Source organism: Geotrypetes seraphini, chromosome 11 (assembly GCF_902459505.1).
Source record: "Geotrypetes seraphini chromosome 11, aGeoSer1.1, whole genome shotgun sequence".
NCBI lineage: Eukaryota > Metazoa > Chordata > Amphibia > Gymnophiona > Dermophiidae > Geotrypetes > Geotrypetes seraphini.
This window is the reverse complement of record NC_047094.1, coordinates 138,531,222-138,558,506: the sequence shown is the minus strand read 5'-3', so window position 1 is coordinate 138,558,506 and position 27,285 is coordinate 138,531,222. Positions and strand designations below refer to the sequence as shown.

At 42.7% G+C, this 27,285-nt stretch overlaps 1 protein-coding gene across 1 annotated transcript; it reads left to right on the top strand.

Annotated features, from left to right (window-relative positions):
- Positions 1-1,121: 1,121 nt before the first annotated feature.
- Positions 1,122-26,937, top strand: SDC4 (syndecan 4). Its single transcript, XM_033963650.1, has 5 exons — positions 1,122-1,329; positions 20,108-20,237; positions 21,104-21,156; positions 22,700-22,892; positions 23,573-26,937. The coding sequence occupies exons 1-5, from the start codon at positions 1,261-1,263 to the stop codon at positions 23,722-23,724; spliced, it is 597 nt and encodes a 198-aa protein (XP_033819541.1). The 5' UTR covers positions 1,122-1,260; the 3' UTR covers positions 23,725-26,937.
- Positions 26,938-27,285: the final 348 nt, after the last annotated feature.

Sequence of the window (27,285 nt, the reverse complement as noted above, 5' to 3'; positions counted from 1 at the left end):
TTATTTGCAAACTGTCTAAACCAGGGGTCTCAAAATCCCTCCTTGAGAGCCGCAATCCAGTCGGGTTTTCAGGATTTCCCCAATGAATCTGCATGAGTTCTATGTGCACGCACTGCTTTCAATGCATATTCATTGGGGAAATCCTGAAAACCCGACTGGATTGCGGCCCTCAAGGAGGGACTTTGAGATCCTAATATCCCATCTTATCGATGACTTTCGTGAACTTTAATTTATAACATTTTATTGAAGGAATCAAATATATATACAATAATAAGATACAAAGAGATATTCATTACAATTAAATTCACAATAATAATATTTCCATACGTATTTTTATCATTCCTCCAAAATATATTTCCATATACCTAATCCATTCCTTTCTATACCCCCTCGATCCCTCCCCCTTCCCCCTTCATTCTTTTTATTTCATTTATGTTATAACATTTTATTGAAGGAATCAAACAAATATACAACAATATGATTCAAAGAGACATTCTTTACAATCAAATTCACAATAAAACATTTGCATAAACATTTTATCATTCCTCCAAAATATATTTTAATATATCTAAACCACTTTTCCCCTATATCCCCCCTCACCATATACAGTATATTAAAATCATTCCAATTTCCCTCCCTACCCCAGAATGAAAGGCGACACAAAACACCAAATAAACAAAAATATTTAAATAAAAATAAATAAATAAATTTAATTAAAAAAATTGAAAGAATTACTTTAACTGTTTTACAATGTTTATTTTTGCTAAAATTCCCAATAAACAGATTGAAGTAAAGAACAAACCCAAAACCACCTGAAAAGTTCCAGGCGAGGTGGTTCCTTCCGTAGAGTCGGGGGGGGGGGGAGGGGGATAGTCCCAAACACCTCGCACCGTTTCGGCCCCGGGGAAGTCCCGCTTCACCGCAGAGACAACCCACTTCCGCAACAGCCCCCGTGACGTCGCGACGCAGCCCACGTTCGCCTGACGCAAACGACACGGAAAAAAAACAAAACCAAAACACCTCGCGTACTTTCCCCGCCCGGCCCCAGGCGACGTGCGCGCGCGCGCGCACGCACGGACGGCGCGCCAACTTGGATATAAAGGCGGGCGGGCGCCGCCGTCCTCGTTTATTGCTTTTACGCACTCGTGTGGAGAAGACGCAGGGAGCGCGCGTGCCCTTCTCCGTCTCGTGCTTCACGTCCACGCTTTTGGCCGTCCGTCTCGTGCCCCCCGCGCTTTTTTTTCCTCGCCGCCTGGAAGGATGATGAAGCTGCTGCTGCTGCGCGCGCTGCCCGCTCTGCTGCTGTTGGGCCTGGCCTCGGCCGAGTCGGTGAGTTGTGTCGGCGGGGGAGGGGCCGGGGGCCTGGGTGGGCGAGTGCAGGCCTTAGCTCGCTCTTTGCCCGGCTTCCATGAAGTAGACTTAAAAACAAACCGAAGACGACGTTTCTTCACGCGGCTGTGGAATTGGTTGCCTGGGAATGTGGCGAAAGCGGTTCGCTTAGCAGGGTTTAAAAAAAAAAAAAAAAAAAAAAAAAAAGCCGAAAAGAAGTTTGGCTAACTTCTAAGCTGTTTTGTCAGAGAGTTTGCTCTAAAGCTCTTTCTTGCCTGTTTCACTCCTCCTACTTGCTTTCAAAACTTGTGCCAAATCTTATCAATCCGAGGGAGGGGGGGGGGGTGTTGCTCATCAGTTGAAAAGAATTCAATTCCATTATGCAAAGATCGTATTTATGGACGCCTTTCTCTAACCTTGTGGTTATTTGTTTTAGATTTAAGAAAACTGGAGATTGACTTATTTGACTATTGCATTTTATGGTTGTGCTTCAAATTGTGGATGTCGGTGATTCATAAACTTTTTGGGGCTTGGGGTAAATCCACTGCTCATTGCTAGGAGAAGCAGCATAGAATCTCTTTCACTACTTGGGACCTGGATTGGCCACTCTTGGAAACAGGAGACTGGGCTTGATGGTCCTTCCTGGTCCCAGGATGGCAGGTCTTTATGTTCTCCTATGCAGACACTTTATCACTGGCTCTGCTTTTGTACCTGGGGCACTGAAGAGTGAAGAGTTTAGTGGTCATCAAAGTGTGTAATGTGTGGCTCTTGTGTGGTGAGCCTGCTGTGGGCCACTGGCGCTCAAATTGGATGGACCATGACCTGGCGGCGCAGCTTCCCTGATCCGGTCAACAGTGGGATGTACTGGCCCAGCTCTGTGGGCTGGGGAGAAAAATCTCAACTAGTTTGACCATAACTTTCCTTTGTTTTTCTAAGCATGTACTTAACAGGCTCATATTGATAGTGATCTTCTCCTGAAGTCATAATTGTTACAGAGTACTTATCATGTAGTTTTAGTGCAAAGGTTTGTTTAAACTTACTAGTAAATATTTTGTGACGATATAAAAACACCTTAATTGCTCAAATTTAAAACGGGCCTATGACAAGGTCTTTTTTTTTTTTTGGGCGGTTATTATTATAACATTTTATTGAAGAAATGCAATAAATACATAATATAACACAGTAAAATAGTCATTACATTTAAATTGGCCATGTTAACTTCTAATAAATGTTTCATTCCTTCAAAATAAATTTTTTAAACAGGACTTTTTATATGTATGTACTTGCAAAAAACCCCACAAAACTCAATGTCTTTTCTTCCTCTCTCCTCTCTCCCCCCTCCCCACCCCCAGGTCTTACTTTACCTCTTTCCAGATCAATGCTTGGTTAAAAAAAAGTGCATCACTTAAGCATTTTCCATTTATTATGCAATATCCAGGGATCCGACTTTGTGTGGTGATGGCACAGATTTAAAGGAGATGATGGATGTCATTCTCCAATTATCATGTTTGAATTAAAAGTGAAAGAAATCCCTCCCATCTTAATGTATAAACTTAATGAAGTCTGTGGCGAAAACTAGAATTTATGTGCTCTAGAAGAAAGGAGGGGCAGAGAAGATGATAACCTTTGAAAATTTAAACATTTGTACTGTATCAAACCTTTAGTTAAGACAAGAAAACGGTACAACTAAAGAGTAGCAGGATTTGATATTTCTGTGGTACAGTAATATAATAATAATAATAATAACTATTTTTCTATACCGCCATAGTCAAACTGACTTCTAGGTGGTTCATAGTCTTCATTTAGTATAAGCAGGTACTGTACTTTCTCAGTCCTTAGTGAACTCAGTTTTAAGTATTGTACTTGGGGCAAGTGATTTGCCCAGAGTCACAAGGAACTGCAGACATGAAATGTACTTGTTTACATTTTGTGGTTTCATCAGGCCAGTATTTTTTTATGGGAAGGCTGGTGGATGTCTGATTTGTCCTCCCAATTAAGATGGTAGGGGTAAAAAAAAAGTGACAAAATTCAAAAAGGTGTGGCACAAATACAGGAAATCCTTATATAGCAACAGGATGACTTTCCCACTTCAAAAATAGGCATAGAGGAGTGTAACTCACACAGAACAGATACATCTCTAGTTACCTTAACTTCATGGGCCATACTGGGTTTTATCTGCAGTCATTTACTGAGACTGCTACAATTTTCAGACATCAAGTTTTGACTATTCAAGAAGGGGCAGGAACAATCTGCTTTTTGCTCTTGCCCCTTGCAGTGCGATCTGGAAAGATGGCATTTCCTGACCATTAGTGGTGTCGGGGGGGGGGGGGGGAAGCAGCCCCTTTAAAACTGTGCTGCTAGTGAATGAAAGGGATCTCTGAAAATTTTGAAACTATGGAAGTGTCAGTTGCCATACACCTAGATAAAGTTTTCAGCTGCTTTTTAAAAGATACGCCTGTCACGGGAAGATATGTAATACATGCTATAGAATTTTGTACCATCTGCAATGCCATGTGTGAGGGAACCCAGCATACAAAGCATTGTAATAGTCCAGTTGAAAAAGTACCAAACTGCGCTACTGTTCTCAAATCTATTAGAGCACAGGTGTCAAAGTCGGTCCTCGAGGGCCGGAATCCAGTCGGATTTTCAGGATTTCCCCCAATGAATATGTATTGAAAGCAGTGCATGCAAACAGATCTCATGCATATTCATTGGGGAAATCCTGAAAACCCGACTGGATTCCGGCCCTCGAGGACCGACTTTGACACCCCTGTAATAGAGGAATCATTAATATACAACTGAGAATAAAACCTGTAGATCGGTAAAGTATTGCTTATAAATTGTTAACCTTTGTGTGCGCATGTATGTATATATATATATATATATATATATGTATGTTGTAAGGCAGGGGTCTCAAAGTCCCTCCTTGAGGGCCGCAATCCAGTCGGGTTTTCAGGATTTCCCCAATGAATATGCATGAGATCTATGTGCACGCACTGCTTTCAATGCATATTCATTGGGGAAATCCTGAAAACCCGACTGGATTCTGCCCTCAAGGAGGGACTTTGAGATCCCTGTTTTAAGGGAAGGTTGCTAAAAAGTGAGTCTCCAGGAGTACACTGGGAGAAATGATTTTTCATGTTTTGTGCTTTGCCTGAAAAAAAACCCCCCACACCTCCCATTAATCACTTTCTAAGGGGTATTAATAAGCTTATACTCTGGAAAGACAGCATATACTCTAACTTTATACTGCTTTTGATGAGTTGTTCATAGTAAACGTAGGTATTCCTGTGGTTCTTACTTGGGAGAAGGGCCCAGAAATCTTTAGGACACGGTGTTTAGATGTGCATAAAGTGATATGTAATTTTTCAGTCATTCTACCATGTTGGGGGGAGACCGTTGTCCTCTTTCTTTAGCCTTTAACGCTTGCTTTCTGTTCCCTATAACTTTCCTCATTATAATCTCTCAACTTTGCTGTCTGTTTCCTGTTTTCCCCTTTCTTTCCACAGCCTGGCAGGTTACCACTGAATTTCTTTTCCTTGGTGTATGGCAGTCGTACTTCTAGATTTTCACTAGTAAAGCAGATGTACTTAGCAGATGTGTTTCCTGTTGGTAATGTTGACTAGGATGACATGAATTACTTGGGATAATTACCAAGGGCGAGGAGAATTTAATTGTAAACTGGAAGATTTTAGTTAAGTTCAGCTTATTTCAAAATTTAAAAAATTGTTTTCTGGTGATTAAGGGAGACACTGGAAATGTAGTCTTTAAATCCATTCTTCAGTAGTACAAAGAGTATCACAAAATAGATTTGAATACACTTGGGCTAGTTTCTAATAAATCAGCTTGGGTGGAATTAACTTTTTCACAACGGAAATGACTTTTCAGTCTGAAGGGTAATTTGGATGTTTCTAAATTTATCCTCCTTGGTCTTCATTGAGGAAACATAACTTTCATGTTGCAGGACGTCATTGCATGTTTGGATTGCAACAGGGTTTTGATTTTGCATCGAGTACAGTCATAGGGAAATTCTTTTCCAAATATGGCTATGCTTCCTTTCTGCTTCTGTACCACCTCTCCTGTGGGAAAACTGAGTCAGAATTAGTGCTATGCATTTCAGTTTCTCCATTTGTGTGGTGGGGGAAAGAGGGGCAGTATAGCAAAGAAAAACGAAGATGAAAACTTAAGATGGGGATCATGTTTGCATGTATTAAATTCACATTCACCCCTCTGAAGGGACACCACATTGTAGTGGTGGAGGAGCTTCTATGTTTCATTGACTTAGGGGGCTGTTGAGGAGAAACCAGACAATGCCCCAAACCTGTGGGACTCAAGATGGTGTTTGAAGCAGAAGTGCTGTCAGTTCAGCTCCTGTGTTGGCATCTGTTTTAAGCCATTTTCTCCCTGTTTGTGCTGGATATAGTGGAGAAAAAAAAGGGACAGATATGTACCTACCCACGGGTGCGAGGTTCTGTTCTTCAGCTAACTATCCTCGAGGTTGTGGGCATTAGAGAATGACACAAGGACAAAATTTTCCCTTCCCATCCCTGTGAGTTCTTTTCTTGTTTTCCCCATTCTTGCAAACTCCGTCCTCATCTGCTCAAGCCTCAAACACTTTAAAATCATAAGAGTTTGAAGCTTGTACGGTTAAGGCAGAGCTTACAGGAATGGGACAGTGACAAAACTCACCGACGGAATGGGGACATTTGTGTCCATGTCATTCTCTAGCTGGCATCATGACCTATGGATCTGCTACAGTGCCTTTGGGTTGGGGGGGGGAGAACAATATTTAATGAGTTGGGCCTTTGTGCAGAGTTGGGTGTCTTTGAGGCTTGAAATAGGCTGGTTCCACCAAGATTAGGAAGCAGTTTGTTGGCTTCCGCACTGTCTGCGAAGGGGCAGGAGAAGTAGTGGCCTCATTGAGCAGGGGACCAGTGTGTGGAATGCCCTGTTTCCAGGTTGGCCGGGGAGAGGATGTCGGAAATCAAATGTTTTGACATTGCAACAACTTCTGGAGCTGCTGAGTTGGTTCAGCATGGCACCACCCCTTGGTGGATTTTAGAAACCAGAGGTAGTTGATTGTGACCCCATAGGAAGCCATTATAGGGACTTCTGGAGAGGTCTGGTAATATCCAGGCCCAGATGGAATTACAGGGTGTTTACCGTATTTTCACGCAGATAACGCGCACCTGTGTAAAACGCGCACACGGGTATAGCGCGCAGAAACCACGATTTTATGTACAAAAACTTTTGTATACCGCGCATGCTGCCCGACTGTCCTTTCGCCCGCCCCGACTCTCCTCTGGCCACCCCGACTCTCCTTTCGCCCTCCCTGACTTTCCGTGCACTGCCCCGCCTCTCCGTGTGCTGTCCCGACTCTCCGTTCACCCTAAGGCGTGGCCTGGGGGCGCGGCCTGAGGCACATGGTCGGGTTGGACCCATTTGCCTCAGGCCGCGCCCCCAGGTGGGACATAAGGCTCCAGGTCCTATTCTGATTGGCCCACGCGCCTTAGGCCCCACCAGTAGGCGGAGCTTTGGGACGGATGGGCCAATCCGGCCTCATTCCGTCGTTGGCTGCCTGCCGGACAGGCGGGTTTGGCTCCCGTCTGTCCGGCCAACTACCAAAGGTACGGGGAAGGGGGGTGGGGGTGTCGTGGGGGTCGGCCAGGGGGGCGGTCGGAGGTTCTTGGGGGGGGCGGTCGTTGGAGGGAGGGGGGTTTGCGTCGAGGGCAGGAGGGCCTGGGATCCCTCCTGCTCGTAATGTAGTGCGGGGTGGGGGTAGGGGGTCGCCGTGGCCAGGAGGGTTTGGGCTCCCTCCTGGCCCGATATTGTTGAGGAGTTGGGGAGTCGGCCGGGCAAGAGGGCTTGGGCTCCCTCTTGCTCTGATCGTGGGTGCGGGTGGGAGCGCGTGCGAGCGGTCGTTCGGGGTGGGGGTGCGAGCGGTCCTGCTGGGGGGGGGTGAATCGGGCATCGGGTGGGGTGGGAAATAAGTAAAAAAAATTTTTTGTATAACGCGCGAGGGGTATGCGCGGTAGGTAAACGCATATAACGCGCGCGTTATATGCATGAAAATATGGTACATCTAAGGAACTTTTGTCCTGGAACAGGACTGAAATTTAGGGTTATGTAATCACTTCAGATATATGTATGAACAATTTCTGGGTTCTCATGGTTTGTATTTTTTCCTGATTTTTCTTTGATTAGCCCAAGGTGCTGTAAGGAATCTTCTTTTTTTTTTGGGGGGGGGGTGTGATGGAGCCATCTTGCTTTATTAAAATTTTTTGTGATGTCATGTTAAATTTAATGGTGGGGTCTTATTTCTTGAACTCAAGCAATTAAAATGTTTTGGCCCCTTGGGAGGGGGATCAGCTATGATTGTAGTCTCCTTTGGTTAGCACCTAATCTGGCTGTCACTGTCTACGATTCATCTGCTTTGTAGTTGGTGGGTTTTTTTTTCTTTTTTCTATATGTATGTTTTCTGCTTGACTCCAGCAATATTGTGGACTAATATTTATTTCCTGTATTAAGGAGTTTCCCTGTATATTTGAAATATATATTTGAGTATTATGTTGAACTCTAAAATAAAATATGAAATCTGTAAAAAGAATTCTCATCCACTGTAATGTTAAGTTAGCCACAGCCTCCTTGCTCATGTTGACAGTAAATGAAAAATGAAGGCAGGAAAGCCATGTGGCCTGTTTGGTCTACCTGTCCATAGGAATTAGAATTAGAACAAATTGTCCCACCTTGGCCAGAGTGAAAGAATTCAGTCAATACTGGATGTTCAAGAACTCCGAGCTATCTCCATTCCTTCTGTCTAGCCCAGTGTTCTTCCACAAGGTTACTTTGAGTCTGTTCTTTTTTCGCTTTCATCTTATACCACTTCATTCCAGGGTTTCTTTTCAATTGACTTGCCTCCTGGGTATTTGATAGACATTTAAATACCTCAGCGGCATATCTCCCTTCTTGCCTTTCTTCCAACTTAGTATACTTCTTGAGGTCTGTCTGTCCTCTCCCCCTGTGCCGAATGACAGATTATTGACCATTTTTAGTAGCTGCCTTCTGCACCAACCCAGACTTACATGGGAGCATTATTGCATTTTCCTGCTGGCCATTCCTTTTCCTATGTGCCCAAGCAGCCTTCTGGATTTATTCTCTTTTCTACCTGTTTTAGCCACCTTAAAATCACTACATATAATCATCCCAAGTCTTGCTCTTCTGTGCACAGAAGTTCTGTACTGCTTCCCTGGGCTTTTGCAAAGCAAATGCATGACTCTTTTTTTTTTTTTTTTTTAAAGCATTAAATCTTGGGTCTAGTTCTCGAATTTGGCAGCTTTCTTCAAACTTTAGTGCTAATTAGATACACTAACAAAACTAACACAATGTAATATGATCAAGTTGGCTTAATGGCAGAATTGGCACCAAGGGAAGCTACAGCACTAGCATTTAAATTTTAAAAGGTGGTTTACTCACATTACCAGTTCAGGAAAATGTTACATACCTCTTTTTCTCCGTTGACCACATTTCCTCCTATTGGTTTTAAAAGTATTTCCTTGTACCTTCGAGTTTGATGGAGTGAAAAATCAATCCACTTGTAACTGTTCTACTCCACTCAGGATTTTGTAGACTTCAAACATATCTCCCCTCAGCCATCTCTTTTCCATGCTGAAGAGCCCTAAACTCTTCAGTCTTTCCTCATACGAGAGTTTCATTCCCTTGGTCACTTTTGTTTGAATCTTTTCTAGTGCTGCTATATCTTTCTTGAGATAAGGAGACCAGAATTGAACACAGAACTCCAGGTGAGGTCATACCATTGAGCAATGAGATGTATTATAACATTAGCCTTGTTAACGATCCCTTTTTTTAATATTTCCTAGCATCTTTGCTTTTTTGGCTGCCGACGCACATTGGGCAGAAGGTTTCATTAAATTGTTTACAATGACACCCAGATCTTTTTCTTGGGCTCTAACCCCCCAAGGTGGACCTTAGCATTTGGTAACTGATTTGGGTTGTTCCCAATGTGCATCATTTTGTTTGTTCACATTAAATTTCATCTGCCACTTGGACACCCAGTCTTCCAGTTTCCTAAGGGCTATCTGCAAATTTTCACAATCTGCTTGCATTTTAACAACTTTGAACAGTTCAGTGTCAGCAAATTTAATCACCTCACTTGTCATTCCAATTTCCAGATCATTTATAAATAAGTTAAATAGCACCAGTCCCAGTACAGGTCCCTGCAGCACTCCATTATTTACTCTCCTCCATGAAAAGTCGTTTTCCTCATTGCCCTTAGTTCTTCATGCTGTGTGAACGAACTTCGAGCTCTTGTCAGGTTCTCCCTCTACAAGATTCTTCCATGACAAGAGTAGTACTTCGCACTCATCCAAAATTCCTACCCAAGGTTGTCCATACGTGGAGAAATGCAAGGTAATGCATTTAGGCAGTAAGAATAAGGAATATGAGTACAGAATGTCAGGTGCAAGTCTGGGAAAAAGTGTACAAGAAAGGGATCTGGGTGTACTGATAGATAGGACCCTGAAGCCGTCAGCACAATGCGCGGCAGCGGCAAAGAAGGCAAATAGAATGTTGGGCATGATAAAGAAAGGAATCTCGAGTAGATCGGAGAAAGTTATAATGCCGCTTTATAGGGCAATGGTCAGACCCCACTTGGAATACTGCGTCCAACATTGGTCTCCCTACCTAAAGAAGGATATAAAACTGCTGGAGAGGGTGCAGAGAAGAGCAACCAAACTAGTGAAGGGTATGGAGAAACTGGTATATGAGGATCGACTTAAAACACTGGGATTGTTCTCCCTTGAGAAAAGAAGACTGCGTGGGGATATGATCGAGACCTTCAAAATACTGAAAGGAATCGACAAAATAGAGCAGAGAAGATTATTTACATTGTCCAATTTGACACGGACAAGAGGACATGAAATGAAGCTAAGGGGGGACAAGTTCAGGACTAATGTCAGAAAGTTCTGCTTCACACAGAGAGTGGTGGACATCTGGAATACTCTCCCAGGGGAGATTATTGCAGAATCGACAGTCCTAGGCTTCAAAAGCAAACTAGATGCATATCTCCTTGAGAGAGGCATATAAAGTATGGTTGGCTATAAAATAAACCAGGTGTATACCTGGCAGGGCCTCCGCGTGTGCGGATCACCGGACTTGATGGACCGAAGGTCTGATCCGGAGATGGCGCTTCTTATGTTCTTATGTTCATAGTTCTCCTTTGTTTTCTTTCCAAAGCCAATTTTGCATCCTGGAGCGGAGGTGCTGCACACTTTGATTGTGGCGTGCTCTGGCATAGTTCCTAGAACTAGGGTTACTAACTGTCCGGGTGCCCAGAGGGATTTCCAAAACCCAGGAGTTTGTCCAGGTTTTGGAAGTCCCCGAGCTCAGGGCTGTGCCTGGAGGGCCTCTGTGTGTGTGTGAATGTTGATGCAATGTCACGTGTGTGTATAATAACATGTTGACATTCACACATGTGCAGAGGCCCTGCAGATGTGGCCCCAAACTTGGGGAGGCACTTGTGGGGGCAGGGCCAGAAAATCTGGCAATGCTACCTAAACCTCAGAGGATCTTCTCGGCTCTTTGTAAGCTTTTGTCCCTAACAGACCTGGAGTTCTGTTTGCAAGAGAAAATCTGCACTTGGCTAGCTGGCAGACCATATCTCCTTCGTGTATACTCAGGCTAGGCTAATGCTGCAGGGTTGTGTACCAGCCCCCAGTGTCCAAGCTATAGCTGCATCTGTAGCTCATTTCCACTCTGCATCCATTGAGGACATTTGCAAAATGGCCACTTGGTCCTCAATCCATACCCTGCTACTATTTGGACCAAAACTCCAGAGGAGATGGTTTGGGCAAGGAGTCCTGCAGACTTTACTTCTTGAGCACCAACTTTCCATCCAACCCACTTGAGTTTTCATCAGGCTTATTGTTTATATATCCATTATCCTTGTCTAGAGCCATGATCCTGGCAGTTTGGGGAGTCCCACATGTGAGAATATGCCTCCTTGTCCTTGGAGAAAGCAAAGATGTTTACCTGTAGCAGGTGTTCTCCGAGGACAGCAATCATTTATTCTCACAACCAACCCACCTCTCCTGGTTGGCTTCTTGGCTTTTTTACTGAACTGATTGATAGTCCTGTAAGCCAATGTTGGGTGGGAAGGCATATGGGCTTTGGCCAAAAATTTAAAGTAATAGGCACTTGGTCATGTCCATAATGGGTTCTGTGGATGTCTCACCACTTGTGAGAATATAGCTTTGCTCTGCTGGCACAGGCATTTCAAAGGAAGTAGGTTTATTCCTGACCCAAAGATTTTAGGGAGAAAACATGAGATTACTGGGAACACAATCCTACTTTTTGTGGTAATAGACTTAAGATTTTCTCTTTGGTTACCAGTTCTGCAATATGACCTGTTCAAATATTATATTAATACATTTCTTATATCCTACAAATCCCTTGTGTAGTTCAATATGGATTACAAACTAGGCATATTTAGAAATTATAACTAACTTTTAAACAGATTAAAACATTTTTGAAACAAATGCCTTCAGATGCATCTCAAATAGTAATTTAAACCAAAACAAAGAAAACTGCAGACAGGTGTACAAAGATGCAGGCTAAATTTATTAAACCAAAACCATGAATGTAACAGGACATTGATCTTGAATTCAAAAAGTAAACTATTCACAATTTTACAAGTGAACATTAAACATAAATATCCTTATTTTAGTCCTTTACAACCTGGAAAATGTAGTTTCCTTAATTCCTCAAACATTTATTTATTTATTTTTTTTCCTGCTGGGTATAGTAAAGTTGTGGAGATTGGTACTTTAGAATATGGTCAATATACAGTCCTTAAAAATTGTATGCACATGTATTAGAAGTCAATGTGATCGTGTAAATAATGCTGTTTCAACCCCCAAAATTAAATCTTATTGCTATATTATGTAGTGCCTGTAATCTTTTTTGCATTTTTTTAATAACCTTTCTTCAATATTAAATGCATAGATACTCAATTTTTCTACAAATTCCTAATAATTCAACCACTGAAATAATGATTTCTATATTAGAAAATGGAGCAAGCAGTTCTGCCTCATCTATTCTCTACTTTAACCCTCTAAGGCAGTGGTTCTTAACCTGGGTTCGACCGAACCCCAGGGGTTCGGTGAGTCAGTCTCGCGGGTTCGGCGGAGGTCAAAACACACCTCCGACTCATATAGCACTTCGGTCACGTTCAATCATCTATCAGTTATTCAGTGATTTTGATCAAGACTGATCGTGTACTCGGTTTCTTGATCTATCAATCTGTAACTAACGCCTTATATACATCAATCAATTCCTGATCAAAATTTGTGATTTAACTGATAAGATGATTGAACGTGACCGAAGCGCTTATGATTCGTGATGATACGCCCCGCTTGTCCATAATTGGCTGCAGGTGATCACGCAACATCGCTTGGCCTATCTGTGCTGCAGGGGATTTGATGCGCACAGTAGTCGAATTGTAACTGTTGTGATGGTACGTCGTGTTATACCTATCTTAATATTTTAATCCCTTACTAACTATGTCGAGCAAAATACGAAAGAGGTCGGACGAATATGTACAATATGGATTCACATGTATAATGGAACGTGATGGGAGTCAGCGTCCTAATTGCATGATTTGCAATGCCAAGTTGAGTAATTCTAGTCTAGCTCCGGCAAAACTAAGGGAATAAAGAAGGGTTCGGTGAACACGCATATGAAACTGGTGGGGTTCAGTATCTCCAACAAGGTTAAGAACCACTGCTATAGGGTTTTGCCAGACTCAAGAGTATATTCAACATTTAACCTCTGCCAGAGGTTTGGTCATTGGATATGTGGGGTGGTAGCTGCCTCTCAATTATGCAGTCACACCAGATGAATGTTCAGTGTGAAAGATTAAATCATGAATGTGTAATAGCTGGTGGTAAAAATGGCATAGAGCTCGGCTTTCTGTGCTTTCAGCAATTAGAATAGTGTGCATACCCAAGGCTGTGACAGACAAGTGAAAGAAGGCCCTACTATGGTAGCTAATGCATAATTAAATGGTTTAATTAGAGCACATCCAAAACCATCTGGATCAGAGATTTAGTATAGGAGATGTGTGCTCAAAGGGGCCAGAAGACTTATATACTGATTTTAGTCTGTAGCCTAAGTTTTAGAATCTGCTTCTGACATGTAATTCAGACTGCAACTGATCTCATGCTGCTCTCCTTGAACTTGTACAATGTGGCTCTTCTGAATACTGGCTTTTACCCATCTGCTCTTTGCTCTCATGTTTTGCACATACTCAGAGATGTAAGTTCAGAAGCAGTCTTCTCTAGGACGGTTGCAATGCTCTTGACCACCACTTATTTCACACCTTAGCTATTTTTCCCTACTTTTCAGTAATGCTGCCTGATTCAGGGGAAAAAAATTTGATTCGATTCAGCCTATTGAATTGATTTTTCAATTCAATTTTCCTGCCCAATTGGGTGGATTTTTTTTTTTAAACATCCTTGTTGGTTTATTTTATAGCTTCACCCCTTTGCCTTCTCCTACCCACACTGGCACTGTGGTGTAAACAAAATAAACAAAAAACTTTTCCTCTCTGTTAAATCCTAGCTCAAGTTTGTGGACAGCTCTGGCAGGATACACATTTCAAATCTGACATTGCAATCACAAAACAGAAAATAATTTTTTTACCTTTTGTTGTCTGGTCATTATTCAAACCATGTTGGTCCCAGGCTCTGGTTGTCTTCTGATAACTCGCTTGTCGGTCTCCTTCTTTCTTCTTTCTCCATGCTAACCATCCATCTTCCATCTCTGTCCTCCCCTTCCGTTTCCCTTCCCTCCCTTGGAGGTCTGGCATCTTTCCTTTTTTCATCTCCATCCCTACAGCTGCATCGATGGACCCCCCACCATCCCCAAATCCACTATCTCCCCTTTTCCCAGCTACCCTCCTATCTAGTATCTCTATCCCCCACCCCATCCCACATGTCCAACTTCTCTCCCTTTCTGTTCCTTCCCTCCCTAAATCCCATTGCCCACCATCTCTCCCTCTCCTCTGTTTTTAGACCCATTATTTCTCCCCCCCTGGTCCAGCATATGCACATCTTTGAACCCCCCTCCCTACCTCTGTGTACTTATACACCAGGGCCCCCCCCCCCGAAGGCCTGCATGTTCCCCTCCCCCCGGCCTCCCGGTCTTGCTTTTACTTAATTACAGCAGCGGAGCAGCCTGCAAAGGATTGCCAGTGCTGTAGCGATCCTTGCAGGATGCCATCGGCCTCCACAGCTGTGGTTCCCTCTGCCGCAGTCCCGCCCCGCCTCTGACATCAGGGGCAGGATCACAGCAGAGGGAACGGCGGCTCCAGAGGCTGATGGCAGCCTGCAAGGATCGCTAAAGCACCAGTGATCCTCTCTGCAGACTGCTCCACTGTTGTAATTAGATAAATGTAAGAGTGGGAGCCAGACACTGCAGCACTTCTTGACTGACCCTCCCACCTTGCCCCCTAAAGCAGCAGTGGCCAACCAGCAAGAGGCAGCGCCCCCACTCCTGCTTTAGGGGGCGAGGGGGAAGGGTCAGTCACCGAATCAGGAGGCTTTTTTTTTTTTTATTTTAAACAAAATTGATTCGAATCAATTCACCCGAAGTGAATCGGAAATCGGGTTGCATTATTTTCAGACAAGACTAATTTTATTTAAATCAACTAAGGATGTTTATTTTCTAATCTTCCCATCTTCCCAATTTTATCTGCCTCTTTATTAATCTTCTCATCTATCAGCTATTATAGCACTGGTAAACTAGTGATCGGTGCTGAGCAGTGCATTTCTTCTGGCATATTTACTTGCTTAATGAAGGGACATGTAAAAAAACAAACCTGAAGAAAGGGCGAGCTCTTGTAGCTTTAAATGGTAACATTTTTTATAACCTCTTTTTTATCTGCTTAGCACTCTTCCCTTCCTTGTATGGGGCTTAGGACCTTAAAGCGGGTCAATATGACGGCACACTAGTGCAATTTCTGCAAATTTGAGCCTGTAGTGCTCGGGTTAAGAACATAAGACTAGCCATACTGGGTCAGACCAATGGTCCATCTTGCCCAGCATCCTGTTTTCAACAGTGGCCACCAATCCAGGTCACAAGAATCCAGCAGAAATCCAATCAGTAGCAATATTCTGTGCTGCTAATCCCAGGGCAAGCAGGTTCCCTTCATAGCCCACTCAACTTTTTCACAGAGTCTATCCTTAGGCTGATTAATCTTCTTGCTCTGGAAGGTGCCCATCCAGTTTGAAAGCACTTGAAATTCTTGTGAAAATCAAGACAGCATATTTCCTTCGAGGAAATGTAAAATATTGACCCCTTGAGTGAAACTAGTTAATACATTGTGTAAGTTCAGTAGAAATATACCACCTAATATTACAATTGTAGGAGAATTTTTACACCACACTGGGCTCCACAAGTAGTGGTTGGATTAGTGTCCAAAGCATGCCATCCACTGGATAACTTGTGGTTCAAAGGTGCCCCTCAGAGCAGATGTAGAACATAAGAAGTTGCCTCCGCTGGGTCAGACCAGAGGTCCATCCCGCCCAGCGGTTGCTCCCGCGGCGGCCCATCAGGCCTGTCACCTGTGCAGTGGTCCCTGACTATTCCTATAACCTGCCTCTACTTCTATCTGTACCCCTCAATCCCTTTATCCTCTAGGAACCTATCCAAACCTTCTTTGAAGCCCTGTAACGTGCTCTGGCCTATCACGGCCTTCGGAAGCGCGTTCCATGTGTCCACCACTATCTGGGTAAAAAAACTTCCTAGTGTTTGTTCTAAACCTGCCCCCTTTTAATTTCTCCGAGTGCCCCCTTGTACTTGTGGTTCCCCACAGTGAGAAGAATCTGTCCCTGTCTACCTTCTCTATGCCCTACATAAAGGAAAAGCATGAACTAGTACATGTGTGAACAGTAAAATCAAAGCCTGCTTACTACATTTAATAGTAGAAAGCAGTTTATGAAATGGTAAATCCTAATATAAATGTTACAAATCAGTATTCGTAAGAATTCAAGTTACTTCTGTTTTTGTCCCTGGAATTGAACAGACCACAACTTAGTTCATGCAGGCCCTATTAAAGGCCCTGTTGACATCACCTGAGGTAGTGGACGATTGCCTTCAGTCATGCAGTCCTCTCTGCAGCTTTGCTATTCCGTAAAAATATAGGGGCTGAGCAGAAGTGACAGGAGGTGTCTGGGCTGTGAGGAATGCAGCTATACCAGATCCACCTAGATTATAACATGTAGAGCAGGGGTGCCTACACTTTTTGGGCTTTGCGAGCTACTTTTAAAATGACCAAGTCAAAATTTACCAACAATAAAATTTTTAAAAAACACAAAGCACACTGTACGCAGAGAAAATGTTAATTATCATTTATATTCTAGAATTTTTTCAAAGGGGTCACGGCAGATGACTTTAAAATATGCAATGTCACCTCAGTAACAACTATACAAAAATAGACAAATATACCCCTCCCTTTTTACTAAACCACGATAGCAGTTTTTAGCGTAGGGAGCTGTGCTGAATGCCCTGCGCTGCTCTCAATGCTCAGGTTCCCTGTACTAAAAATCGCTATTGCGGTTTAGTAAAAGGGGGCCATAGTGTAAAATATAGACAGCAGATATTAAGTCTCAAAACAGACATTTTGATCACTAAATTGAAAATAAAATCATTTTTCCTACCTTTGGTGATTTCATGAGCTCTGGTTGCACTTTCTTCTTCTGACTGTGCATCCAGTATTTCTTCCCTTCTTTCAGCCTACTTACTGTATGCTTCCTCTACTCCAGACCTCATTCCCTCCCCAACTTTTTCTTCCTCTCTCCCTGCCCTCTCCCCTTTTTTCTTTCTGCCCTGCCCACTCCCCTTTCTTTCTGCCCACTCCCCCAAGCCACTGCAATCGCCATTGGGGAATAGGTCCCAAAGCCATGCTGCCCCAAGCTCTTCCTGCTTCCCGACGTAGAAGTGCTGGGTCGACCAGCTTTTCTCTCCCTGACGTCAATTCTGACGTATGAGAGGAAGTCCCAGGCCAGCCAGGCAGCGATTGGCTGGCCCGGAACTTTCTCATTGACGGGGAGAAGAAGGCTGGTTGGCCCAGAGCTTCTGCATCCTGTTTACGGCATCGGTATGCAGGTAGAACATGAAGGCAATGCAAGTATCACGGAGCCTGAGATGGGCTCCGCAATCGACTCGCATTGCCTTCGATCTACTGGTCGATCGCAATCGATCTTTTGGGCACCCCTGATGTTGAGGAAATTGACTCTATATATCTTAAATCTTAACTGACGTCAAGGGCATGTTTGAGGTGCCTGAAACCCTTTGTAGAAAATTACTCCTTTTCTGAGCTTAGGAGCTCCATTAAAGCTTAAGCATACTGTGGCTATTGAAATATGTTATGCAAAGTTACCATGTGGTACAGATCCTGTATGTGCTGCCGCTCCCACAATTCGCGGGTATTCACTCTTGCACAAAAGGGGAAAACAGCCGGACTCTGCTTCCTGCCTGTGAGTGGCACACAGCCAGTTTTAACTACTGTTCTAATATATGTCCTCCCTCAAAGCTTTCTGGGAATTTTATTTAATGCAATAAAAGGAGCAGGAGTTAGCCCTCACTCTGTGGTTGCAGGCATAGAACTGAAAGGTATTGGCAGGATAGAAGACACTAAAATAATGTAATTAAGAGATTTCTAAAGATAAGCTGCCCCCAGACTGCCCTAGGCTGCAAACAAGCTACAATCTTTAAATCTTTAGAAACAAACAAGCTACAATCTTCAGAAATGCAGAGATTCCTGAAATGTTTTTGTAGAGCATTGGAATACCCTGGAAAGGAATTCTCAACTTAAGAATTGCCCAGTTCTATATGCTTTTATATAGAAGTTGTAGGCTACAGAATAAGGCAAAACTGGCCAAGGTTGTCCCTCCAAAGACTACTTAGAAATCTGTCTAGAGCCCATGCCTTTGAGAGTCACTTTCACTAAGATGTCAGAGGGCACGATGTAATGAATTGGCAGCTTGAGGGCAGGACGCCAATCTGCAAGAAAGCTACATTTTGATAATAAGCTGGGACAGATAATGTGTTTGTGAAATCCCTTCAGACAGAATGAAACAAGGCTCCTAAAGGGTGACTAGTACTTACTCTTTGGAACATAGTGTGAAAACTATCAACTTGAGTCCCTTACTTCGGCGTCTAGACACAACTTCATCAGAATAAGGAGCCCCCTTTGACCTGTTTAAGCTAAATATAAACTGAGATTTTTGGACCTAAAAATAGGGGCCTCGGGTCAGCACTGACCCGCTCCCCTCCTGAACCTGTTGCAGGCCTCTGCAGGGCCTGCTGTAAGATCTGGTGGTCCAGCAGCGGCCTGGACAGGGGGATTCCCTCCCACCTCCTGTCTCGGCTGATTCTGAGACGTGTACTTTAGTTTTCCTGGTGGTCCAGCGGTGAACTGTGGCAAGAGCGACCTTCCTTTGCTCCTGCCCGTGCAGAGCCGCTATCTGATTGGCTACTGTGAGTTCCTGGCTTTTCTCCATGTTCATCCATCTGTTTCTGCAGTGCAATTACTATTGCCACCTTTCCACTGCATGAGTTCAGCTACCTTTGTGCTGGCTTATATTCCACCTGCCTTTGTGTGCTTAGGTGTGTTTTCAATGCTGCAAACACGTTATTTAGGTGTGTCCTGGAAAAGGTGTGGTGCAGTGTTTCATATTACAGAAAGTGCACGCATTTCCTGTCAAATCCTTGGATGCTTTCATTAATGCAAGGGGATACCCTTGAGAATGTTCATCGGGCAGTGCTTTTTAATCAATGAAGGACAACAATTCCTGTAATTGCTGTCCCTGTTTTAGTCTATGGCAGTGTGCAAGGGTAAGGAGGAACTTTTTTTTTTTAATTTTGCTGCTATGAAGTGTTTACAGTGATTAACACTAAATTTAAGCCTAAGCTTGTCTTTTTCAGATGTCTTGGATGGCATTACATAATTTAGTGGTCACCATTAATGACACTATATTGTCTGCCTGTTTGAACAGCTGATTGCTAATGTGTCCTACAGACCTGCCAGTATGACTAACTGTAACATGACCAGACTTTCCTGTTGAGAATTTGCAGTTCTGTGGAATGTGTTAAACTATGAAATGGAGCCAATTTGGAATGGAGTGGGGGGGGAGAAAAGATTTGGCTTTCAGTGGGGTCAGCTTGGTGTAATCTGAATTAGATAATGACATGGAGACAAATTTGTCCCCGTCCCTGTGAGTTTTGTTGCTGTCCCTGTCCCATTCCTGTAAGCTAAGCCTTGACTGCAGAAGCCTTGAACACTTATGATTTTAAAGTGTTTAAGGCTTGTAAAGATGAGGATGGAGCTTGCAGGAATGGGATGGGCAAATGAGCTCCGGCGTGGACGGGGGAAAATTTGTCCCCATGTCATTCTCTAATCTGAATGCACCATACCTTGTTATGCCTCCATTATCTTTCCAGTGTTAGATGAAATGGGAGGTGCAAGTGACATTCGTCTTGCTTTTAGAGAGCCCAGACTTCTGGCCCCAGTGGTATACACTAAGTGCTGAATCTTAGATAATTGAGTAACTTGGCACCCAGATTTATTCCAACCTTGATGACTGAACAAAGTAGTACACTTACTAGCTTTTTGGTTGCTATTAATGCTGTGCCTCTCAAAGCTGCATTGGGTGTGTCTGCATTGGTGGATCACTAACTTAAGGCTGTTTTTCTGATTCAGATGAGAGAGACGGAGACCATGCAGCCTGCAGAGATAGATTTCAACGATGACATATTTTCAGGAGCCTTTCCAGATGATGAGGATGAAGATGACTTCCAGACTGAAGACTTCTCTGGTTCTGGAGACACAGGTATGGCACAAGACTAGAGTATAGCTGTGGGAGCCATTAGCTGACAAATTGCTGCTGCCTGGAAAGCTCATCTTAAGTCAAGAATACAGATGGAAGGAACTGGGATGCCAAAGGTCAACACCTGGCAGTTGTCCTGTCAACTGTTCACTTCCTGTCAGCCTTGTTCTACGTTGTCTTTACAAGGCTGTGCAGTTTACCTGCAGACTGAGTAATTTTGAGGTTGGGTTTGAGTGATATGTAAATAGTTCTACATTGGTATGAGGGGGATAGAGCATTTGGGCCACACCAGTGTATGACTAAAGCAGTTGCTAGTAGTCCTGAAAGCTTTATTCAGAAGGAACTGCACTGCCTTGCAAAATCAAGTTTTGACAAGCGAATGTTGCATTTATGTATGTACAATATGGTATTTGAAACCCAAAGAAAGATCAGGCAGTGATGGTACATGACATGTCCAGGCATATTTGGAAGTGTACTTAGGAAATATCTCAAGCAAGGTAGTGGCATTCTGGAGAGGCAGCCAATAAGACAGGATCAACATGGCACTGCTAGGTGGCCTGTAGGCTTCTTGCGGAAAATGTGCCTTACCCCAGCCAACAATGCACAGAAGTCTCCTTTGTTTCTTGTTTTGAAGTAGCATTCCACATTGAGCTAATGAAGGCCCTTTGTTTTTGTTTCTTTGGTGAAGTACATGTAGCTGGGGTGATGGGACAGAATAGAAATAACCAAGCTCAGCTAGCAGTCCTTTTTACCAGTGCTAGAAGGTTTGCAGGTTCAAATTCTGACAACCTTAGTTGGAAAATAGGTTGTGAAATTGTAGTGATTCAGAGGATGCAGAGGATCTCATTCTTATATTCCTTTACTTCTAGATGATGACTTTGGAGAAGATGAGGAGGAAGATGATGCTGAAACAACAGCTGAGGTCAGTATCCTGTCATTGATTTGCACTAACACAAGCTGCATCAATATGTTGGGCCTTTTTACAAGAAATCCAAAATGCTGATATCTGCAACATTAGGAACTGTGTGTGGCACCTTCTGGCACCCCAGATGTTTCAAAACTTTGCTGCTTTGTTTTAATCAAGCCATTTCCCCCTGAATGCAACCCTGCAAAGGCAAATGCCACATTTTGATTTATAGTATTCAGAAAGCTGTATTAAAGCTCACTTGTCAAAGTTAAATACAGCTTCAGTGGCAGCAGTCGGCAAGTGTGGAAGAGCAGCTTAATGGTTAGAACATCCAGGGCTGCTTGATTTAAATCATAACCATTAAAAAGATGATCTCGCAACGGTCCAAGAAAGGTTTTCAATCAGGAAAAGATCTCGGCAACCCTACAGACAATCCAATCTGGATAAACAAATCTGCATGACGTGGGTTCTGTTGTCTCTGATAAATAAGAGGTTTTTGATCAATGAAAGACGACGGAACCCACATTCTGCAGACTCGTTTATCCAGATTGGATTGTCCATTGGGTTGCTGAGATCGTTCTCTCTCTGATTGGAAAAAAACCAATTTTTCTTGGACTGTTGTGATCTCATTATCGGCTGAACTAATGCTGTGGGTTATAAATGAATAAACTTATCGGGCAAGTCACTTAACCTTCCATTGTCCCAAGTATGAAATTTAGATTGTGAGCCCACTAGGGACAGAGAAAGTACTTGCATGTAATGTGTTGAGTGCTGCATACACCTAGTGTTTCTATGGAAATCAGTCGTCGTACATGGTGCTCTGCTTTGCCTCAGAACATGGAAGTCTTTCAGTTCTGCTCCAGGACTAGCCTGAGGTGCCTTCTTTCTAGATTAGGCCTAATGTACATGTCCTAATTCCAAAGATTCTAAGTCAAACAAGACCAGTAGTAAGTCTGGAATTTCATAATCCCTTTAACACCAGTAGGACTATTATAAGGTTCTGGTGATTGCTTGTATTTTAGTTGGTCAACTGGAGAGAATATTTCTTCTCACAATGATGCAGACAGCCCTTGCTGCTTGAAACATTTAGGAAGTCTGAGTTGGGTCACGGCAGCCTCAGTTCAGCTAAAAATGAAGCCTTTACCCAGTTAAGTAAATCAGCAAAAAAAATCTTTACCCTACAATTATCTATAAGCAGAGCAAGAGGATGGGAAAAAGGTGGAAGAGACTTAATGTCACCAGCAGTTTGAGCTAGTCTGCTCTGCTCTGAAAGCAAACAATAGTGCAAGAATAGTTATTAAACTGTTTACTGCTACAGGAGAACTCAAGGCTATTTTGAGAGATGCTTCATAATGTATGTAGAACAATCACCACTGGACTTTGCAAAGAAACAAACTTAATTTCAGCTTGTAGGTGATTTGAACTGGGTCAGCCAGCCAGAACTCCTTGGCCAGTCACGTTTAAGAAACGTATGATTGGATTAATATGCTGCGTACTAAGCTTGTGCCTTGGAGCTGCTCATTACTATGCTTTGCAACTCTGCTTTTGGTTTTTACAGATACCAATGGACAACAGTATCCCTGATAATGATCCCCAGGATAAGAACAAGGTGGTTGATGACGATGATTTGCTAAAGAAAAATGAAGTTGTTCCAGAGCGTGCTTCTCCAGTAGATAAGGAGCCAGCCAATAAGGTGTCCATGGCAAGCACGGCCAACACAAGTATCTTTGAGAAGACGGAAGTCCTTGCCGGTGAGTGTTCACTTTCTATAATTTTAGTAGAAACAGGTGTAGCATTGTCCGGTTCTAGATTTATCAATGTACAGGAGGAAGAAAAACATACAACGCCAATTCACTATCAGTTTGAATAAATGCAATCTGAAAAGACTGCAACTGCAAAATATTGGGACAAAATTGATATTTGGTAAACATACGATCATGTGACCCTTTGTTTAGGATACTTGGCTCCCCATGTTTTGGAGAATTCAATTCAAATTCACTTGTGATTTTTAAAATTTTATACAGGATTTTCTCCTTTAATTCCTGTCTCTTTCAATTCTCGTTTACCTTTTCATTCAAGAAATACTCCAATGTAAACTTGGTTAAAAGAATCAAAACTTGTATCCAATTTCTGACAATCTTTTGCTTTCTTATCTGCAAAAATTTGGAATGAGCTTCCTTCAGAGATTAGGTTACCATCTCAATTAACCTTTTGAAAAATATTAAACATTTCAAAAATCTCTTCCGTTTTTAAGATAATTGTAGGATGGAAATTCTTATTTTCTAGTTGTACTCAAGAAATTTTGTTTACCGAGTCGAGCCCTTTTTCAAGGGATGAATCAGTATCTAAAGTCAAGGATTGGATTGGACAACGTATTGTATGAAGGTTTCAGCACTTCTACGCTACTGACTTGTTATACTTTTCTTCACAGCTCTTATTGCTGGTGGTGTGGTCGGACTGCTCTTTGCAGTCTTCCTTATCCTCTTCTTGTTCTACCGCATGAAGAAAAAGGATGAAGGCAGCTACGACCTGGGGAAGAAACCTATTTACACCAAAGCAGCCACCAACGAGTTCTATGCATAAGCTGTGCTGCCGACACCCAGTCATAAGACTTAGGAGCATCTCATGCCCGTGCAGGAATCTGGGTGTGCAGACAAATGCTTTCCTTATCTTACTTCCAAATGATTTTTACAAAATCTTTCTGTACAGACACCCTATTTTACTAAGCTAGAGTAAAATGTAACAGGGCTGAAAGGGTTTTTGTTTGCAATTTGCCAAACATTGCCAAAAGTTTTGGTTGGGTGGAGGGCATGAATTTATGGCTGTATCTTGAATGTAAGGGAAGTCTTGGGAAGAGGGCAGTGACGGAACTGGAACATTTTACCAGCATGGACTGTTTGTTTAGAATCTACATGTCCTTCAGCACTGAGTTGTTGGCATTTCACAGACTGAAAAAGGAAGAGGACTGAACTTTTTTTAATTTAACTTTTTTGATGCCTTATTGATACTGAAGTGCCCATTCACGCTGGCTTGTGTGAAAGTTTTTGCTAGGGTCAGGACCAGATCGCAAAGAAATTCTTTCCTTGGTGCCATAGTTACTGCCTTTGTCTTGCCAGGCTTCTTGGAGCAAATCCACTCACTACACAGCAAAATACTCTAAATCTTAGAGCTTTCTTATGTCTGACTGCTGAGGATCTTCTTCCCTGTTACCAATGGATACGTGGAACTGGACTTTTGAAAGGGCTCTGAAGCAGCTTTTTACTTGCTGGTCCCCAGATCATGTTTTTAGATGATGCCTACAGCTTTAAATATGTTGGTGCTATTTCTCAAACAAATGCTGTTGTATTGGAATACACATCTCGGGTCACATATGCAGGCCTAGATGTATATAGCTGGGCCAAGCTCTCTGGCAGCAGTGTGGAAATTTAATGAAGCCATAGGCTGCTTTCTACTGGTCAGGCCTGGAGCACATTTGCCATCTTGGCTCTACAGGACTACAGTCCTGAAGCATGGCATATGAGATTTTCCAAGCAACAATGTTATCAACTCTGGAACTGATTAGAAATAGCCACAAGGGCTGATTTGGCTCAAGTTTTGCAGGTTGCAGCTAGAACACAAATCTGTAAAGCCAGTGTGCCAGTTGTCTATTTCCAGGTGTGATACATATTTCTCTTCCTGTTTAATAGTGGTTGGAATAAAATAGCCTTATTTTGTAATGTCTCTAGAATTTTTCTTAATGTATTTTAACTTTTCTGTTAGCAATGATATGCATATTGACAGGGCATTCTTTGTATTCATGTCGTAACTCAAAATGAAAGCTGTTAAGTTTGGCTTGATAGCATGGCATTCTCTAGCTGCTGTTGGTTAAGAAGCTAAGGGAGGGCCAGAGTCCTCTGGCACTTGAGATGTTTTGCTATATTTTATTTTTATGCTTTTGACTTTATATTAGTATTGCTGCTTTCTCCTTATTTTCCCCCTTATACAATGAAGAAAAATGGGGTTGTGTTGCTCCCTTGAACTGTGATCCTTAACAAGATCGGTTTGTGGAGATGTGGGGTTTTGAACTGTGTAGTGCTACAGTCTGAAAGAGGTTTTGTGTCAGGTTTTTCCCCTTACTGAATACCTACTATTACTAATCATTTCTATAGTGCTACTGGAGCTGTGCAGCACTGTACATCAAAACAGACTGTCCCTGCTCAAAAGAGCTTACAACCTATATTGGTGCTTAGAAGGTGGGTTGGAGTTTGGAATACCTAACGATAAGAAGGTGATGAGACCCCAAAAGACTCTACAGCAGCTGGAACATGACAAGCAAGAGGCCAGATCTGTCAGTTTGGCTTGATGAACAGTGGACAGTGTTGCCATAGTCTAGGAGAGGACATTTTGTGGCTGTTCAGCTTCATGTCATTCCTAAAGTGCTTCAGCAGGCTTTGCTTTTCTGCTTTCAGATTTGGTGGGAGTTGGGGGCCTTATTACAAGCATAAATTTCTGCTTTTGAAGACTCGTGTTTTTGGGGTCTGGGTCCACTGAAGACCGTGACTCGCCTAATTCCTGCTTATGTACTCTTTTCAGACACGTACAAAGCATTCCTCTTAATCAGTAGGGAAGCTTTTTTTCACACTGGCAACCCTATTGACACAAACTTAGCTAGAGCCACATTAAAGGCTCAAGTTACCTGAGGAATGCAAGATCTTATGCCTTGAGCAGTTACTGTACATGGCCTAGCAGAAATGAATACAGCCTACTACTACTGCTACTATTTATCACTTATATAGTGCTGAAAGGTATATGCAGTGCTGTACATTTTCACATTTAATACAGTCCCTTCTCAGAAGAGCTTACAATCTAACTTAAGTGTAGAAGTTTCATCCTTTAACTTTGGCGTCCCAGACCATCAAAGAGATGACTGTTGCCAATCTTTGTACCTTGCTTTCCAAATATAAACCCCATCAGAATGTGCTTTGACCGCTACATCCCAATATTTAAGACAGAATAACTACATGGTCACAAACTGCATTTTCAGCCCATAGTTTGCCTTTTCCAGCATTTAATGCAGATTCTGTACTTTTGGAAGCTAAAATCCTTTCAGGAGGGTGTACAGTGGTTTAAAGGCTGAGTGATTGCTACCTTGGGACACCCAGGTTGAAGCATCTAGCACTTGAGGGGGGAAAAAGGAAGGCATTTCAATGCAGGCAAACCTCCTTTCCTGGAGGCAGCTCAGTTTTCAGGATTGCCACAGTGAGATTTGCATATGCCTTTACCAAGGAACTGTACCTCGTGTGTAGTCATTGACAGTTTTTGAAAACCTGACTTGGTAACTTGTATTTCAAGTGCTGCTGACGCTGCCATGTCCACACCGATCCTGGAGTCCCTTTGTCTAATATCTATGAAGTTGTTTTTTTATACCTTTGCTTTCTTTGTAAGATGGCTTTTAGTGGACATGGGGAGAAAAGTGTCGAATGTATAAGATTTTTGTGCTCAAGTACTATTTCTAGCCGCAGAGTGCCTTTGTGCAGTCTGTTACACCACGTAACCTAGAACAAATGTGCATTTCTGATGCTGCTGTTAACTCACATGGTACTCCATCACTACACTGCACACAGTACTTCTGCACATGTTGTATACACATAAATAATGAAACAGTGCAATCTTGAATTTGTTTTATAATCTCAATTGATAAGGAATTTTGTATAGCTGTATGAAATCTATGTAAAAGGTAGACTTAATTCTTTAAATGTCAGAGAAAGTGCTTTTATCTTTCTATTACTGATTAAAATAAACTATTTCTACACTTTGCCTCTGTGTTCTTACTTAACTGCTTGCTGCTCGTTTATAAAATGTAGAAGGTAGTTAGGAATACGAGACTGATTCAGTTAGGGAGCTGAAATTGGCCCAAAATCCTTTGGTTCCAATTTTGTCTGAAAAGTGACGGCCATCGTTTTGGTTTCAGTGTGTTGAATGGAAGCCAAATGTTTGTGCTTTGTCCTGTCTCCCTCCCTCTGTGCATTGAGCAGCCTGCACTGTTAGAAAATGAGGAATTTGCATTAGGGAGAGCTGGACCAAAGGCAGCGGAGTGTGCCAAGATGTTTCCAAAGAGAAATCGAGTTGTGCAGTTCAAAAACATTTGGCATTTAAATCACAGGG

What these genes read in the sequence shown, in the direction of transcription:
- SDC4 (XM_033963650.1), top strand. Translation starts at nt 1,261, where the DNA reads ATGATGAAGCTGCTGCTGCTGCGCGCGCTGCCCGCTCTGCTGCTGTTG. An exon ending in ATGCTGAAACAACAGCTGAG is followed by an intron (nt 21,157 to 22,699) that starts GTCAGTATCCTG and finishes TGGTTTTTACAG; the next exon opens with ATACCAATGGACAACAGTAT. An exon ending in GAAGACGGAAGTCCTTGCCG is followed by an intron (nt 22,893 to 23,572) that starts GTGAGTGTTCAC and finishes TTTTCTTCACAG; the next exon opens with CTCTTATTGCTGGTGGTGTG.